The 20,227-nt window shown below is 36.4% G+C and overlaps 1 protein-coding gene across 1 annotated transcript in view; it reads right to left on the reverse strand.

The window, feature by feature from the left end:
* Positions 1-19,833, reverse strand: part of SETD3 (SET domain containing 3, actin N3(tau)-histidine methyltransferase) — a 54,676-nt gene extending 34,843 nt beyond the window's left edge. The window contains exons 1-5 of the mRNA XM_014058929.2: positions 19,678-19,833; positions 12,166-12,275; positions 11,305-11,397; positions 4,980-5,128; positions 34-106 (exon numbers count right to left, since the gene is read on the reverse strand). Of these exons, the coding sequence (XP_013914404.1) occupies positions 34-106; positions 4,980-5,128; positions 11,305-11,397; positions 12,166-12,268 (418 nt within the window). The 5' untranslated portion in view covers positions 12,269-12,275; positions 19,678-19,833. The remainder of the gene's footprint in view (positions 1-33; positions 107-4,979; positions 5,129-11,304; positions 11,398-12,165; positions 12,276-19,677) is intronic.
* Positions 19,834-20,227: the final 394 nt, after the last annotated feature.

The raw sequence follows: 20,227 nt of genomic DNA on the forward strand, positions 1-20,227 counted from the left end.
TTATCTGTTAATACTTTCAAAAATTCTTCTTACCCAGGACTGAATTTTTAGCTGACTCTACGGTCATCAACAATTTTCTGGGAACCCAGAGAAAAAGTTCTTCTGCCTATAAAGACCACATAAATAGTTCACAATATTGTATATATATCAAATAAACATAACACTTTAGATAGTAACCCAGCTCCTTTTTTGCAAACTTGTAAAGTATTACATGAGTTGCGTGTCTTCCTAATGGATACTTTCTTGGTCTCAAGTTAATCATGTAATTGTTATTTGCCTAGGCACAAAATAAGAGATTGGATTGCATGTACAGTTCTCTTTATGTGGGCTATTTCATGCCAAATGAACAAAGGAAGGATTATATCAGACTCAAATTTCTGTAAATGTTTTCAACAAAATAGCATTTAGCAGTTAGATTTATAATAACCCATATTATTTTACAGAACTCTCTGGACTGTTTACAAAGTCAGGATATTGGCCCCAAGAATTTTTTTTCTTTTAAAGACTCTAATCCTTTGCAATGAGGTAGAGTTGGCACAACTGAATAGAGTAGAGCACGGGTGTCAAACTCGCAGCATCACATTGCTATCACATGACATTTCACAACATTTTTCCTTCGCAAAACTGGGGTGGGGGTTGCCTGTGTGAGACGCATCCGGCCCACAGGCTGCCAGTTTGAGACTCCTGGAGTAGAGCATTTAATGGCCAGATACCCCTTGAAGCCTATGCGGAGCTTACAGCAGATATTTTCTCTCTGCACCCAGAGAGAGAATTATCTGTCACTACCTAGGATTGAACTCAGCTTCCGAATTGTAAGGCACCTCCACCTCGAGGCTACCAACCACTCATATTGCCCAACAATATGGGCCCTCATTTTACCAACCAAGGATGGAAGGCTGAGTCAACTCTGAGCTTGTCAGGATCGAACCCCTGGCTGTGGCCAGTTAATCTCCAATACTACGTTTTTATTATTGTGCTCATAAAAAATGAATAAAACTTTACTATATTTTCTGGCTACAGAAAATGTCTGTGATAACTTGCAGTAGCTAGTTTTGCAGTAGTTTTATCTTAGATAAAGGCACAAGACAAGCATAGAAGTAGACCTTGACTTATGACCATTTGCTTAACAATGGTTTGAAGTTATGACAGCACTGGGGAAAGTTTTCATGAAGTTATTTCACACCATCCAAATGGTCACATAGTCCCAATTTGGGCTCTTGGCAACTGACTTGCATTTATGATGGTTGCATGGTCCTGCGGTCACGTGATTATGATTTGTGACTTTCCAAATTGGCTTCTAACAATTAAAGTCAACAGAGGATTTTAATGATTATTATATTTACTTAATGAGATTGATGACCTGCTTAACAACAATAATGTTTAGCAACCAAAATTCTGGTCCCGATGATAATTGTAAGTCAAGGACTATTTGTATTAGCTTTCTTTCTAACTATTCATTAGTATTCTGGAAATGTTGGCAGTAAAAGTTTGAGATGATAAATAAATGCCAAGTCTTAAAACCTGTGGAGAGGAATAAGCTTAAACGTTATGCAGCCAAAATAGTATTAACTATTACAGAACTACAAAAGGCAATTAAATAGTTGATGAAAATAATTCACAACTTTTGAGATTTCCCTGGATATAAAATCAATGACCATAAAAAAAACCCAAGATATTTAACACCTGGAAAAATTAATATTTTGTGTAAAGAATCTGGCTGTCAGCTAACCCATTCAATGAACCATCTACATCTGATATGTAATAATCAAGAAACATATCAAAATTGGAAAGACATATAGAACTATCCAGAGAATTTTGGAAATTAGATCTGAAATGAAATCACATTATAAAACAATTCAATATATTTTGAAACTGTTCATAAATGTTGTACTTGGCATTAATTGCATAATTTAAGCAATCTTATGTTAATTAACATTTTTGTAAATTTAAATATAATTTTACACTAATATAATTTTTCTAATATCATGTTAACAATTTCTAGTTTCTATTGCATAAATACCATTATTCTTAGCTATCATCTGTATTCTGTATTATTTGCATTTTATAATACAATAAAACAATTATTGGTTTAACTTTGAAAAAAACCGTTGGGCGGGGTTTGCACTGTGCTGTGCACAATGGAAAAAGCTTTCTCCTTTTTTTCTTTTTTCACAGTGCAAAGCCAGCTATATATGGTTTAGAAGCATGGCAAAAAGGGGTGTTTTGGCACTCTCCAGTCCATTTAAGCACTTCATGCTTTTATTTTTATTTTTCACAGATGGAGGCAGCCCCATAAAACCTGGTATTGAGGCTGGGCATACCCTATGAATAGCAGGAGCAAGAGGATGATGGTGAATATCAGCTGAGACAAAAGGGGACCAAAAGTACACAAATGGGGGATCGGCGGAAGATGCAACTCCCAAATTTTTATCACATGATTGGAGAAGTTCAGGAACAGTCGTAATTTTAGGCATGGGTCACAAGTCCATTAATTTAGTGCTGTCAAAAATTCAAATAGTTGCTGAATGGATGCTTGTAAGTCAAGGACTACCTATTTTAATTATTGTAAGGATAAATTCTGATGTTAAGTATGAGACAGGAACACTAAGAAATATAACAGAATTGGAAATACTTATACAAAATCAGTACCATCTGTTAAGGCAATATATATCTAAAATATTCCGATATGATATGGAGGAGGAACAAATAAATTGCATGATACAGTGGGTGGAAAACTTTAAAGAACAAGTCGCAACATAACAGTGGAAGAATTATGGTCCAAATTTATCAAATTTAAAAATCATGTAATATTGATATAAACTCATTTCTAAAGGTTTAATTTCTCTAAATGATCACAGTATTAACTATTTCTAGTTTTAATGGAATGAATAGCACTGTACTCAGTTATTATGTATATTCTAAAATGTATTAGTCAGACATAATGCAATAGATAAATGAAGAAAAAAATTATAGACATTATATGTGAGATTTTAATTGCATTTTGGAGCATGATATATCTGAAAAGGTCAAAATCCCTATTTCCCCCCCTCTGAAATCAGCATATAAGGAGAGATATGTATTTGTGTGCCTTCAAGTCAAGTGTTGATTCCTAGTGACTGCCCAGACAAGTTACTGCCAAGAAAACCTTGGCAAAAAGAAGCGGTTTGCCATTGCTTCCTACCTTGGAGAGGTACTACCCTGTTTTCCTGAAAAGACTTCCCCAGAAAATAAGCCCAATTGGGCTTTTGAGTTCATGCACTAAAATAAGCCCTCCCCCCAAAATAAGCCCTCCCTGAAAATATTGCAACACAGCAGCAACAATGAGGTTACGATGCTCGCCACCTCCTGCACCTCAAAAATAATAAAACCTCCCTGAAAATAAGGCAAAGCGCTTATTTCAGGGGTCAAAAGAAAATACGACCCTGTCTTATTTTGGGGAAAATACGGTATCATGCTAAATATGTACTAGTGTGTTTAGTAACTCTTAAAATAATTAGTTACTTAAAATTTAATATTTATATTATTTATTTCTGTATATTGACTTTTATATTCATCATGGACATGGTGAAATTTATGAGTTGAACTGACCAATACTACATGCATGAGCCAAGTAATTCCTAGATCCACTTCTATACAGGATGAGATTCCTAACAGATGTTTTTCTTGAAAGATAATAAAGGTGACAATTATAAATTAATTAAATGTTTAGTGTCTACTACCATTTCTGAAAAATCTGGCAAAACTGTAAGCACTAGTGTAAGCTACATCCTTTTTTTCTGACCAAAATAAATATATATTTCACAGTAAATTAACTTGGTAATTGTAATGCCCCACATTGGAGCATGAGTCTGCAGAGGAAGAGGAGCCAGAATTGGAGCTAACAGAGATTGAGGGGGCGGCTTCGTTGGCTTCGGAGAAAAATGGGGAGGAGCAGGCTCAGTCAGGCCAGGGCCTTTCAGGATTAGGATGGCTTATAGTCACGGAGGAACAGGGCCAGGATGACCAAGAGAGGCTAAGTAGTGAACATGAGAGACAGAACTCAGGCGATGAGCAAGGGCCACTCCCATCTGATCCTCGAGGACACAGAGTGGAGAGCAGGTGAGAACAGCAGAGTGACCCGACTACTCAGGAGGAGAGCGACCTACTCCTCTTCATAAAGCACACCTGGGAACTGAGACTTAAGGAGACACTGTGGGGAGGCACATTTGTCCGGAAGAAACACTGAATTCATGGAGTGTTGAGTGCCAACATTTGAACTTTTCTGGATTCCTTGCATTCTTTCTGGCTTTCTGGATTAATTGCCTTGCTCCTTTGCTTCCTGGACTCCTCAACTTGTCTTGCTGGATTTCTTGCTTTTCAGCCATTGTGCTCATAGGGTTGGGCAGGACTATTTGTAGCCAGAGGTTGCTGGAGGTGTATGTGTGATCACTTTGCTCTAGGACTTGCCAGAAATGTGGGACAATTTGGGGAAATTTGGTGCAATAAAGGAGTGGTTTGAACTGCCAGCTGCCTGTGTTACCTCTGTTGCTGTGTTAACTCTGTACCTAGCCCATCACAATTATATTTGGAAGAGAAGTATAAGAAGAGTATAATAAGAGAAGTACTTAGTTCTCAGACAATTTTAAAAAGCTGGCAAATCTACCCAAGCATAATGAAATATTGTGACACTTTTTTGCCATTCCTTAAGCAAAGGCAGGCATACATAGGCAACCACCAGCATTTCAATCATGATCTTGCAGTATCCCAAGATTGCAACATTGAAATTCAACTTTAAAATATCCCATTTTAGGAAATCCCATTTTTCATGGTATTCTTTCCTTCCAAAATTATGAATAGGAATGGAATCACACATCCTTCTATGGTTACCTATGGGATATTACTTTTGTACACCATTCAAATTATTTTGATTGAAGCAGTATTCAATATTTAGAAATAAATAAGTAGAAAAAGATAAAAAAGCAAAGTAATCTTTTACTCACTTTTATATCTTGTGTGGCTTTTAATCCAAAACCCTCTTCTCCAAAATTAGCCACTTCAAAACCATCTGTGGCTGCACCATTCTCTCCAGCCCATTTTATTAATTCAGAGAAATAATCTTCTCTTTTCCCATCAAATATAATAGATAAACCTGTGTTCACATTTAATGGAAGACAAAAAAAATACAACAAATTGCTATTAGTAAGCCTATGTATGTTATTCATTTATCACTGCTATTATGTGGAAAATGTAATGAAGTCAAAGAGTGCATCCTGAGTGTATATGCAAGTAAACTACATGTACTTCTGAGCTCGTGGTATTGGCATCAATAGTTGGCTTGTGACAGCAGGGAAGGAACAGCACATTTTATGATAGCTGGAAGTGCTTTATGGGCCATAATTCCAAATGATCATAAAATAACCAGTTGTAAGTCATTAATAATGACTCATTCAGCAGCTATCCAAAGTTACAATAGTGCTGAGTGAGTAGTACTTACCACCAGTCTTCAAAATCCCAGCCACCTCAGCAACCTCCTGATCATATGAGAGTAATCTAGGCACTTAGTAACCAGCTTGTACTTACAATGGTTGCAGTATCCCATTCACATGATTGCCATTTGTGATCTTCCGTCTGGCTTCCCACAAGTAAAGTCAATGGAGAAGCCAGTAGATAAAGTTACAAGTCGTTCCTGTAAATAGCTTTCACTTCCAACACTTTCCTCTTTCCCCTCACACACTCCACAGCACCCATTCGCCGCCTAGTTGAACTCATTCATAGTTGCAGAAGCCACCAATATGCCCTCATCCTTTGAAATAGCCACCCCACATGTGGTCATACTAGTGCCAGACTGCAGCAGCCACATGCACAGCCTCCCACTCTTCAGAGCACCCACCTCCTGTCTAACTCACGGCACAGCGGCCATTTACTTGCACACTAGCCTATTTGTGACCAGGCCAGAACTTGTAACTTCCTGCCAACTTTTTCATTGACTTTGCTTGTTGAAAGCCAGTGAGAAGTCACAAGGAGGACTTAGTGACCTGCAATCTTTGCTTGACAACACAACATGGACTGCAAGGATTGCTATATTCATTTACCATCATTAAATGAGAACTATCTATTATGGATATATGCTGCTACAGAGTTATAATTTAAGTTTTAGTTGTGTATATCAGTTTGGGTGATGTAAGCAATCCTAACCACATAAGGTAAGATTATAAATTCTATACACTGTACAATCAATAATACATTTGGACTCTTTTGATATCCCAGTTCTATATGTTCTATAGTAATATATAGAATACATTTTCTAAACATGTTTTTCATGTGGGACCTTAGAATATATAATGTCAAGGGAAAAATATTATACCTAAGTTAGAAAAAAAATGTAGGTAGAATTTAATATAATTTTCTGTTTGTAGAAGTGTACGTTTGGTACAAACAAATGCCAAGGATCATATGAATTGATATAAGTATAAGTATAATCTTTATTGTCATTGTACTTAAATACACGAAATTGGTTATATCCTTATATCATTTGTTTTTATGTATGACATTACTCCAATTTGATGAAAATCATTCCCATTAGTGGGCATAAACCTGAACGAACTGAAGCTTTAGCTAGTGGTTTAACATTAGCCTCAATGCATTAACCTCAATTTTAGGCACAGGTATTCCTTGCTTAATGATTGGTCATTTAGCAACCATTTGAAGTTATCACAACTCCTCCCAAAATATATTAACAACCTGGATCCAGAATTCCAATGTGGCACTCCCCCCATGGTCACATGATTGATTGCATCTTGGGCATTTAGCAATCAGTTTCCCTTTATAGGCAGTTGCAGCATTCCATGGTCACAAGACATGATTTACAACTTTTGCAGGGAACTGGTCTTTTGGACCACTTGACTGTCATGACTTATGATGAAACTGGTCTCACATGAGCATTCTTCCCAAAACAGAGGTCAGGATTCCTTACAGTATTTGGACCAAGATTGTAGCACGGAAAACTTTTAACACTGCTAATACTAGTCATCAAGCATTTAAAAAAAATGTTTGATGACTATTGAAGAACCTGATATCAATGGGAGACATAAGTACAACAGTTCCTCCAGTTTCCTTGGGATGGAAAACCATTCTCAAGTATTTAAATGTGTTTGCATTTTGGTCTTTGAAATAATGACCATAACTTTAGATTTTTGCAAGTGCGAAATTGTTCTATGTATGGTATTGGATTATAGATTCCATTGCCTTTCTAAGACTTATTGGACAGCAACAGTGATGAATTGCATTATTTTCATACAGAAATATCACAACTTTGCACCTGCTAATTTGGGACCATGATAGTGTGACATGTTCACTGATTCAGTCATGGAATTAATAAACAAATTAGACAGGACAACTTCTGTAATGCATGCACAGAGACAGAATTTGAGTTTTGACAATGGAAAAAATTAACCTGACAAAGACTTAAACAGAATGGACTAACTCCATTTCTTGTTAAAAAGCAAGGCTTAAACATTTTGCCACCCAAAATAAGCTGTGCCACTTTTGTACCATAAATTGACTTCAGAAAAAGGCAGTCAAAGTGAGGTTTATTATTCAAAATACAAATTTATACAAACTGATGTAATTATCAACAAACATTCAATACATAATAATGAGGTAAATTGGTAAAGTAGACATTAGGAAACATAAATATTCCCTCAGAGTGGCTGTAGCAGTAGTGGGTTCTGGGAGGTACACCCTGGTACGGGCGTACCTGTGCCAGCTGGGAGCAGCGGCCACCGTACCGGAACAATGCTTTGGAGGGCCCACCCGCCTGCCCTCATTCCTTACCTCTATTTGAGCTAACTGGGCTATTTGTGCATGCACATGCAGCGTACGGGACCTGCATGACCTCCGCCGAGCAGCTGGAGCGTCGCAGGGTGGTGGGTGCGCATGCGTGCACACTGTGTGTGCCCGTGGTGAACGCCTGGCCCCATCGCAGCATACCAGTTGCGATGGGATTCGGAACCCATCACTGGGCTGTAGTTATTTATAGCTAATTCTTCCTAAGTAGGTACTGATGAATTCATCTTGGTGACTAGAAGGGCACCATATGCTAAATCCCAGTACCATTCTCAGTCACCTGAAGATAGATAACAGGAAATGGAACAACTTTAGCAATATTCCAGGAGCAATTAGAATGATTTATGGCATTTCCATGTAACAGATAACCCAAAGGCTGTATCTGCTTATGCCAACTTACTTTATTATAATGGTTAATGAAAAGAATAAGATTCTGATCACAGTTATGCCCCATAAATGTCCATGAAGAGCTATTGAGGTAACTGATTCTCTAAATAAGTATTAATGCTATCAGGCAGCTACTTGTTATTAGTCAAATGAGCCAGCATAATGTATTTCTTTCACTTTGGGTGAGTTTGGGCCAGTCTGCTCTTAGCCCAACCCAACTCACAAGGTTGTTGTTATGGCGAAAATAGGAGGAAGGTGTGTTATGTTCACTGCCATGAGTTATTTGTAAAAATAATGAAAAGGGGAATACAAACAAACAGATAAATTGGCCAATATAATGTATTCCCTGCAGATACAGGAACACATTACTTGTCTCCCTCAGCCAACTGCCTTATAGGAGATGGAGTCTGATTTTAATTTCTATCCTCTTTGATGTATTTTAAATGAATTCTTAGGGTTTTACCAAATATGCTGTCTGAGATGGGGAAGATTTGGCTGGAAATTCAGAAACATGATCTCCTATGCCTTACGCTTACAACAGCGAACAACCAGTTCGGGTGCGTGGCAGGCCTGGGTCACTGCTAGTTCCAGCGACACAGGCCTCCAAACCACTACCAGTTTGGTTGAACCGGTCTGAACCTGGTAAATAAAACAAGTATCTTATCATTGTGGTGAAAAACTTATTCTACTGAAAACACAGACATCTTCCCCTCTATATATGTCCCATATATAATTAACTCTTTGGGCTTAAGAGAGCCAATAGAAAAGCTGATTTTGAAGAGAAAGTATTGTTCAGTATCTATTAAATAAGCTCAAGGGGGTCTACTATTAGTACTGCAAAGACTCTGGTTAAATCTTATAAAGGAAAGCAGTGAAAAAACATGTGGAGGTGAAAGTTATACCCATGAGAAAACCATGCACATTAGGATGAGTCTCCCCGTTGGTTCAAAGGAGTCTGATGCCCTAGCCTATGTGAACAAAATATTCTCTGAGAGTATCTTGTCCATTTGACCTTGTAGGAACCTCTTAGATTCTAGTACTTTTACCAATATTTCCATGAAGTTTCTTTCCTCACCATCTTTCAATATAGGCCATCCTAATTTACCCTTTCTGATTACTGGGTATCTGGAGGTGAAAAAGAATACTGTTAAATCTGGTAACATAGTTCCTAGTTGTCGTCTCCATACAATTTTCAGGAACAGGTTGTAACTACTCTATATTTGTATCAAGAATCAGTCTCCAGCTTTGAATGTCTATTTGTGCCTACAGATGCCACAGAGGCTTTTCACTTATGTACAGTAATGTCAAGAACTATGGACTCCTGTAACCAGCAAAGACAAGCAGGAACATTCCTTCTCTATTTCCTTCCATGCTATCTTGAACAGAGTTATCAGCAAAACTAAACAGAGAATATCTGATTATTGGGATATAAGAGATGGGTGGGTTGGGTAAATGAATATGCATGTATTTCTATACACAGAAATAAATGTAAATTATTTGAATAAATTTGAATAAAAATATTAAAACAAAATATTTTCATGCACAACTGTGAAGAAAACATCCAAAAAAGCAGTTTCAAGTAATTTTCCCGCTTGCCTTTTAAATTGTGAATATGCATGTTGAATCCTTCAGTGAACAGTTAAAATGGAATAATTTTTCACTATACAAAATGAAAGAACATTACTTCCCAAATGTACAGTTTGATCGTTAAAATTCTCCACTGCATTTTGTTTAAACTTTTTAAAACTTCAAAAATAAGAAAAATAAATATATAAATACACTTATCGTTAGAAATAAAGTGTTGATTTCATTATAATCACTACTAGCAAATGATAATAAATCAGATTATCCACTAATAAACAAAGATTTTTAACAGCGTTCCTGCCAAAATAAAATCTTGCTTTAATAAGTGACTATAACTTTTGTATAAAAAAGCAAATAACTAATTGTGCATTGTCAATACCTTTGTGCAGCATTGTGAGGCTGAAAAACACAATTTTTTCATATTTATTTGTACCTTTTTAAATGTACTTTAGGAAATTTCATTTTAAAATGTTTCCCCATTTACAACTAAAAATTGTAAATGAAAATTCAAAATAGAGGTATTCTATTACAACACTAGGTGTCTTCTAAATATAAAAATAGTATGTCTGAGAATACTGGTACACATTACATTAACGACTCCGATTTTCAGTAACAAATATGTAGCTCATGATTGAATCATGGAGTCCCAGGTGCTCTCAGAACGTGATTATTTTCTAGCAGATGTTTCATTACCTGGCTAGGGAACATCTTTACTGTTAGAAAGAAATGGAGTTTGTGCTCTGTTTATATACAGTACCTTACTTTTTGTCAGTGTTGATAAGGGTGTGATTTTTTCACCTTATTTCCTTGATTAGGCTGTTCTTTCATACTTGACTGTTTCTCTGAGCTGGTAGCTCCTCAGTTAGGGTAGTTTACTGCTTCCTTGTCTGTCTGATTTAATCATGGTTTTAATCCTCCTTGCTAGAGAGTTGGTATTCTGGTCTTTTTGTTTCCTTTTGAGCTGTTTAATTATCTATTTTGAATGGTGTGTGAATGTTGTTTATCTCTATGTACCTGTTGATGGCTGATTTGCCTGAGTACAAGGAATATCTTGGTTTAGGATGCTTACAGTTTTCCAATTGAACATTAAATGTGTCTATGTGTTGTGAAATTAGGGATACACAATAAGCAATAGCCTAATCAAGTAACAGCCACAGAGAAAATAATACCCCTATCAATTCTGATAGGACAAGCTAGTGTATATAAACAGAGAGCAAGTCAAATTCCTTCTAGCACAGATGTCACCTAGCATATAACTAAATATTGAAATGTAGACCAAAAATCCAACAATCATAGAAAGCCAAAGAGACTGATTTTGCTTGGAATGTATTTATTTAAATCTATTTATATGGCCACCTATTGCACAATGCAACAGTGGCAACTGAGAACAATGAAAATATATAACACAGGTACAAAATGAACAATACATTTCAAAACCAATTTACTTAGGCTGTTATTTTTAGAGCAAATATTATTCCAATGCTACTTCTCATGGCTTTATTCACATACCTTTCTGTTTTTTACGAATTCTCTCAACAAGAGCTCGGATCTGCTGATATTCCTCCCACTCTTTTCCAGGACCGGGAGTTGGGCTGCTACATTCTGCAAGCATAAGCAGAAACTTAATTGTGTGTGTCTATAAATGTGTGTGTGTGTGTGTGTGTGTTTGTGTGTATCCATTATAAAATTATTATACAAATGTTGTTGTCAACCTCTGTTTCGCTATTTCCTTTCGGCTGCCATTGAAACGGAGGGGGGTAGTATTTGGGAAGGGAAGTTTTAAGTACAGGAGAGATTATAAAAAGGGAGTTTTGTTCTCACCATCTACCAATCACCATCAATAGTGATTGGGGTGGCCAAGGCCAACCGTCTTGCATACCAACCTGATGATGCTCTTTGAAGATGGAACTCACATGACACCTAAGGGATTTGCAGATTGGACTGTGGGATGGGGTTACCAGGGGAAGGGGGTTGGGTCACATATTGATATGTATGATTTTGCGCGCTTTTGCCTCAGATCTTGCTTTGCTTAGCTACTATCTTTTCATAACCAGTAAAAGTACTCTTAATTCTGCGAAATGGAGTTGTGGTTTCTCTCTTGGTTGCTGAGGGAGGCTGGCTTGACAGTTGTACATAAAGTACTAGATATCTATGCAAATACTAGAAATATAAATCTAAAAAAAAAAACTAAAAATCTTTCTAAATATTTCAGGACACAATATCAGAAGCCCCAAAACAGAAGACTTACATGCAATTGATGAACAAAAATATTCTACACAAGCATTAATGTTTGAATATTGAACATTTTTTCTTCTCAATGTGGATTCTTATCCCCTTACCCTGCCAAAAAAATTAGGGTAATATACTTACTCTGTAACAATTCACTAATCAGATTCAATATCTCCTTTGGAGAGACAGCTGTTGTAGCTCCAGTACCTGACTTCTGTGTTTTCACTCGGCTTTTTTTCCCCATCTTCTAGCTTTAAGAGAATAACAGTCAAATAAGCAATATTTTTTAATCAATATATAAGGTTCCTTTTTCAATAGATATTTATCAAATTAAAGGGGAAAAGAAATTGGAAATGAAGAAAAGTTAATTAACTCTTTAAAATTATATGTTATATATGTTTGACTTTATTTAAATGAATTTGGAAAAACTTACTATGAAGTTATAGCAAAATAGCAATAAAAGTACATAAAAGTGGCAGCAATAAAATTCTTGACAGGAACTTATCAATCTTAATGAAAAATAGTTTACTCTCTAGGATTGTGCAGGGGTTCAAAAGAAGTAATTTTCAAAGTATATCTTCTCAAAACAGTAAAGCAGTTATATAATTTAAAGCTGCTGTGAAGATATCCCAATTGTCTCTGCATGTTTGTATAATAAGTAATTTCTATAGGAACTACCAGAAAAGCAACTATATATGAACTGGTAATCTGTTAATGACTGCCCTGTTCAGCAAATTTCAAACTTATGATTGATCCTCCAACTTACAACTGTCACAGAATTCCTATCAAGTCCAAGCCCAATGAAGACAGTAAAATCCAATTTCTTTTACTTTTCCCTTCATTACTGCTTACTTATTATCACTTGATAGCCATTTGCGAGCTTCACAGGCAGCATCCAACAAGCAGTTAATGAGAAGCTGACAATAAGTCACAAGTCGCACATGTGATGTCACACTTAAAGACCATGGGTGATTCACTTAACAACTGTAATGGAAATTCTGCCATAAGTCTGACCTCGTCATGTAATATTTCACTTAACAATCACATCACTTAGCAACAGAATTGCCAGTCTTTAAATGAGGACTACCTGTACATGCATACAAAAATGATAAAGGATAAGCAAAAGATGTAGTTGCTTTAATGCTTCAAGAAAATGTGGTTTCATTTTGATGTTTTGCACAACCCTGTTTGTTTCCTGTTTGAAACAAAGGTCCACCAAATGCAACTGGATTTTCATGTATTTAAGAACTGACAGTATTAAAAGAATATTTTAAGGTCTCAAGCAAACCAAAGTGAATGTTTAACATGTATATTCAGCTTGTTTGAATATGAAGGTATTCAAAATACAGTATCTCAAAAACTACAAAGGTACACTGTCAAAGTTTGATAACAATAGCACTTAGACTTTATAGCACTTTCTGAGCTTTCTAGCACTTTCTGGGGTGGTTTACAAATGTCGGCAACAATCTGGGTCCTCATTTTACTGACCTTTGAAGGATGGAAGGCTGAGTCAACCTTGAACTGGTCAGGATCAAATTCCTGGCTGTGGGCAGAGTTAGCCTGCTATTTTGCATTCTAAATACTGCATCACCATGGCTTCCACATACACATGTTGATCTTCGCAACATGTACATGTGGACGTGTGTCATGGCTTGAACAAAGAAGATGATCTCTGAAAAACAGTTGTTGATGCTCACCAGGATGGAAATGGTCACAAAACTATTTCCAAAGAGTTTGGACTCCATCAATCCACTGCCAGGTGAGTCAAGTACAAAAGGAGACAATTCAGCACCATAGTTACCATTCCCAGACATGATCAATTAATCAAGATCATATCAAGAGGAAGAGCAAGGCACTTAATGCTTTTGGGTAGTCTCAAAGAAGCCCAGGGTAATGTCTAACGACTAAATATAGTCTCATTACAATCAGAATTCAGACTTAGTTTTGATACATGGAGGGAGAAAAAGGGAAATGACCAATTCCTCATATAATAGACAGAATGTGTATTGGTTCTTTTGAAACTCTTCAATGGCTTCAATAAATCAGCGATAATTTCTTTCTGTTGTTGATTATCTTGTTCTTTCTGGAAGAAAGAGTTCATAATTGTCACTAGATAATTTCTGCTCCAGCCAATGGCTGTTGGCATATATGATACCACAAAGTTTAATCATTATCTGCATTTAACACACATATGCACAAATACAAAGAGACTGATTCTGACTGAAATTTTATCAAGTAAAAAGCTCTAATTCTTCCTTTTTCCTACTCTCAAAGAATCTGAATACTTCCTAACTCTGTAGGCTCAAAGTTATATACTATTCTTTGTAAAAAGAGTGTTTTTATAAGAAAAAAGCAATTCTATATACTAGACGTTCATGAACATCAACAACTTCAATTCTCTGAATGTCACTGAACACAGGAAACCAAGCATGAAAAATTACTATAAGGAGACCATGAATTATCATATTACAATACATCATACTGTATCATCACCTGTACTCTAGCACATGGAATTATTCTCTGTTTCTACTATCAAGATATAAGTAGTGTGAATTATTATGCCATATCATGACTAATATATTTTGTTCAGTATCACTTCATTTACAAAGATTAATAGTCTTTCATAGAGTTACAAGAAAATCATAAATTAAAATATGGCTTTTTGTAAGATAAATTCATGTAAGAAAATTACGATGCTAAATTTTTCTATTCTCTTCCTACACTCAAAACTAGACCATCAAGTACCACATAACATTTCATAACAAACAAATGGGAAGGGAAAATAAATTAGTATCTGTATGCATGTAATTATTCTAAATCTTTGACAATTAATTTCCCAACCCTTTCCAATATATGTGCATTTCTAGCTTTTCAGTGTCTAAAGTGATGTACAGGTAAACAATATGAATAAGAATATAATCTTAGATTTTTTTTCATACTTGAAGCCTAATTCAAATAATTCAACTCACTACAGAAAACTTTTTTCAAAAATATCTTCTGAAAGGATATTTGATAACAATCATAACACTATACCACCAAAACTAGGCAACAATAAAACTACCCCTCCAAAAAAACTATGACTGAAATTCTGAAATCATAATTAGGAAACATAATGTGAAATATGTAAAATAATGCTGTAAAGCATCTTTCCCTTACCTGATGTTTTCCAGATGTGTTGGATTACAACTTCCATAATTTCAATAAACATAGCCAATGTAATTCTGGAAAATAATGTCCAACCCATCTGGGGAACATCATGTTGGGAAAGACTGTACTGAACTTTAAAAATAGGAGTTGGGTAACAAAGTAAGCTATGAAAAAAAGCATTTCCTTCAACCAAAAAATTGTTCTCTTTTTGAGAAGGCAAGTATTTTACTGTTAGATTAGAAATATATTTATGACCATAATTCAGCTGCAGTCAATCAGTTCAAAAATGGAAAATACAACATGTTGGAAGCCATTCTGTTTGTTCTTGGAAACTAATAATTATAAGTATGCTGGCTTTGAACACAGCATAGAGATTTCAGTTTATTTCTTTTAGCCAACAGTCCTTCAATCTAGAAAAGATTTAAAGTGTATTTTATAATTTACTGCCTAGCTACTATTGCAGGAAGGGCAGGAACTTAAGTGGGAAAAGCAGTCACTGTATTATGCAAGATCCAAAATTAGTACTCAGGCTGTTGTAACTGATACATTAGTGAAGCTGTTCCTTCAATTTCCTTTCATAAGCAGCAATATATTTATGCAGTGTTTTTCAACCTTTTTTGTGCAAAGGCACACTTTTTTCATGAAAAAAATCACAAGGCACACCACCATTAGAAAATGTTAAATTTTTTAAACTCTGTGCCTATATTGACTATATATAAAGTGTTTTTCCCACGGCACACCTTACACTATGTCACGGCACACTAGTGTGCCGCGGCACAGTGGTTGAAAAACACTGTATTTATGCAATAAAATGCATTTATATTAATTATATTGACATTCTTAATTCTATCACAATGGAGTATGACAGATTTGTTAATCAGCTAAATCCCCTCTTAACAACTTGAAAGTGACTGTGAAATAATAGAAGAGTTAATGCTTTTTTCATACCATCTGCAAACTATAAAATTATGTTAAACTTACTTTACTATCTATAAACTTCATAGATCAGATTGAACATGGAATGAGGCAATCATAAGCCCCATTGTACTCCATAGAATATATACTAGCAGGGGAACTAGAATAAGTAGAGCATCACTTTGAGAAATTTTTATCATTCTTTGTAGATAGTGTCAATTAGAATTGCCTTGAATTGGACTCAAGCCTTAAGACAAGTCACGGGGAGGTAAGAATACTAATCTTTTATGAAGTAAAAATACATTCTTTTCATCATGAAGAACTTGAGAAGACAGGCAGAATATGTAGCTAGGTAAAGACCAATTGCTTGTTTGATCCCTTCTCCTCCCAGTTGATTAGATAAAAATAGGACAGGATTAGTTTCATAGTTTATGGAAGAGCGGCCACAATAAATTTAGAATAAATACAATAATGGTACACTGGAGAATCTGAAAAAAAAATCATTTGCCTACAAGCAAGAATTGGTTGGACTATAAAGTAGGCAAAGTAACAGAAAATGAAGAAGCTAAAATGCTCTGAGGCTTTAGAATTCAAACAGACAAGTATGTGCCACATAATATCCCAGACTTGACAATTGCTGATAAGACAGACAAAAAGTCTGAATAGTGGAATTGACAGTAGGTAGAGACAGCAGAATAGAAGAGAAAGAAATGAGAACATGACAAAATACGAAGACCTGCAAATAAAAGTATAGCCGCAGTGCAGGGATGGGTTCCTGAACCGGTTAGTACCGGTTCAATGCGTTCACACGTGCGCCGGCCACAGATTGCTTGCACATGCACATTTGACTATAAATTGCTCTGCGCATGCGCAGCACCATGCCGGGAATGGCAGAAGACATCGTTTGTGGGCGGCTCAGGCCTGGGTCACTGCCGGTTCTGCGACCCAGGCCTGAATTCTACTACCGGTTCAGCTGAACTGGGTCAAATCGACAGCAACCTACCCACCACAGTGGTAAAAGAAAGTAAAGATAGTACCAATAGTAATAGGTGCCCTGGAGTACAATCCCAAAACAACTGGAGTATCCCTTTAACACCAGTATCAGAGGCAAATTGCCAGTCAATTGCAAAAGGCAGCTTTAATAAAACTAGCTTACAACCTGTGATGGTACCATTATACTATCAAACAACTTCTGCCTATCCCAAGTCTTCGGGAAGGACTGAGTACGGGTAAAAATGCCAAATGCAATCCAAACATCTGGCTGTCTATGACAGAGTATCATCATAAGTTGCCCAGAGTCACTCATTAATGAGATGAGTGGCATTTAAATTTAATAAATAAAAATAACACAATGAAGACAAAACAAACAATAATAATAAATTTGCAGTAATTTTCAAAAATCAATTACACATCTTATTTTTTATTATTTTTTAAACAGGAAAGGACAATCCACACATCTTGGTCTAATTTTCTATGACTTTGATTTTATTTCAAAAGTCCTTCCACTTAGGCAAATCAAATTTCAAATAAAAACTGCCGCTTCTTTGGCAATCTACAGTAATATGAGAAAGTGAGAAAAAAGAGGGTGTTGAAAAGAGGAAGAGAGATCACACATAAGAGACTAGTAAACTGGAAAAAAATGGTGTTCCTGTATACTATTTGTATGCAATGCCATTCCAAGAGAGTTGGCAAACATAATTTTATGTTAATTATTATTATATCTAAAAATTATCAGGACTTTAAACACCATTAAAATGGCTAAAAATGGTATATATTGTCAGATATATATTTACTGAACGTCATGTTAGGTATACAAAATAAAAGCCAAATAAACAATTCCCAAAATAAAAATTAACAGAAAATTTTCTAAATTAAAAAAATCACTAAAATTTAAATATTAATCTATTTATTTTCCATAATAATCACATCACAAAATTATATTATGCCATAATTGCATAAAGAACAAGAAATAGGATTACTAAGACATAAAGAGATCGACTAAATAATCCACTCATTTAAAGATGACAGTAATGCATTTCAAGAAAGTGCAAATGCATTGTTTTTAGTATTTTTAACCACTTTTCTCTTGCTGTTAGTAACGTTCCATTAAGATGTTTTACTAAGTGTCCATCAAATTGATTTAAAAATAATAATTTCATGCTGTACATAAAATTTTATTGCAAATTTGAGAAACCCATTTATTAAAAATATTCACTTCTGCAACAATTATCAAAAAAGATTAATATTACATTGCTAAAGGACATTCTTTCTTCCTTGGAAACATTAAGACATATAAAGTGACACAAAAAGTATACCGCATAATAATCCAAACATGATTATTATCATGTGAACAAAGCTACAAAATGGATAAGTAGAAAAAATATGAACAACCTCAATCACACAAAATATTTTCCAAATATTTTAAACTACCACTGAGGTTGATGGGAGCTGAAGTCTAAAACCTCTGTAGAAGACTGCTAACCCCTAGTATACATTTGAAGGAAGAATGGAATACAAAATAGCTGATCCAGATGTGGAACTGTATTTTATACACAAAACAAAGGGAAACTAAATACTACTAATATAAGGTGAAGTGAAAAGAAAAGCATTCACATCAAGATCAAGGAAGAATGTTTGAGAAAGCTAGAATGGAAGTTCTTGTAAAGAAAAAGTGAGTTAGCTAAAAAAAAAGGACTAAGGAAAAAAAGAACCAGAACTGGTAAAAAAAGGAGACCTAAAATCGGCATGTCACTGACAAAAGAAGAAATTAAAAGGCAGAATATACAGGCAAATGTGAAGATATTATGATGGTCTAGTAGTGTTATGAAATATTTGGAAGTCATAATAAGTATCAAATACAATTATAAAGAACAGTAACAAGATACAAGTAAATTGAGATTTTATTTATGAAAGAGGGGATCTGGAAATGCAGAATTTAATAGGTGGATGGATAGGGGAAGTTACAGACTAATACAAACGAAAATAAACCGCATGCTTATAACAATTTAAACTTTACATTTTAAAGTGATGACCCTGGGGGAGATGGCAGGAAATATATTCTCGACTGGTCTGTACACCTTTATCGGAAGGAAAAGTCACAAACTGCAAGGGACCAGGCTCATTCCCAAACTTAAGTGCAACTGATTAACTCAGGCTGCACCATCCAAGTTGCAATTCCATATACGTTTCGTTGGGCTTTTCTAAAGATCTCATATGTACTACATAAAGAGCAACGGTTGCTTCAGGGAGGGCAACTATGAGGTAAAATGTGAGCAGTGATTACAACCAAGGAGAGGCTACAGTTCTTCTTCCAGGTTAATCAACACGGAACCATGTGGGCGTGATCGTGTGAAGAGGGAAGAGGAAGGGCGGGCAGAGATCACGCGTCTGGATCGTCCTGTCCAGTACAACGCAGGCAGGTGGCGATCCTTCGGACTGAGAGGGGACCCCCACCAGTACTCAGGGACGAGGAAGACATGGGCCAAGTCAAGGCCCACTGTAAAACGATCTGCACGAGTTGAGGGTGTGTCAGAACAGGCCTCCCCCATTACCTTTTACCGACGACAACAAGGGACTCAAAAATCCTCTCACCTGACGGCTCTGCCCGGGTTGTGGAGGGGGGAAGGGGAGCGACAGGGGCGACCGCTAAACCAACCACGGCCCCTACGCGCGCACGCGCGCGCAACACACGCATAGACACACACAAACTCCCTCGCCGTCGGACACCCAGTGTTTGCCCTCATTCGCCTTTTGCTCCGCCCCCCATCCCCGCCCCCCAGACTAAGAATGGCGTCGCGGCCATTGGTTTCCAGTCCTCTCGGTAAGGCGGCTGACCAATCCAGTAAGCCGCTCCCTGGCCTCTCTCGCCTATTGCAGGACGGCGTGTAAGGAGAGAAAAGGAGCAGGCGAAAATATCTAGCAGGGAGGCGGGATAATAAATTTTGATTGGCGGGAAAATGAAAGTAACTCATTTTTCTTCCCCGCCCCGCCATTCTTTTTAGAAGTCATTGGCTACAGCCAACGCCTCCTTTTTCTATTATGGGCTTCCCCATTGGCCAACCGCTCTGAAATGTTTTACAGGAATGGCAGACCTTGTCTCGCGCGCAGGCGGGGTTACCGGGGGAGGGGCGGTTAGTAGAAA

This window comes from Thamnophis sirtalis, unplaced genomic scaffold (genome assembly GCF_051295495.1).
Source record: "Thamnophis sirtalis isolate CommonGarterSnake01/CBP01778 unplaced genomic scaffold, rThaSir2_p1.2 scaffold_1, whole genome shotgun sequence".
Taxonomy (NCBI): domain Eukaryota; kingdom Metazoa; phylum Chordata; class Lepidosauria; order Squamata; family Natricidae; genus Thamnophis; species Thamnophis sirtalis.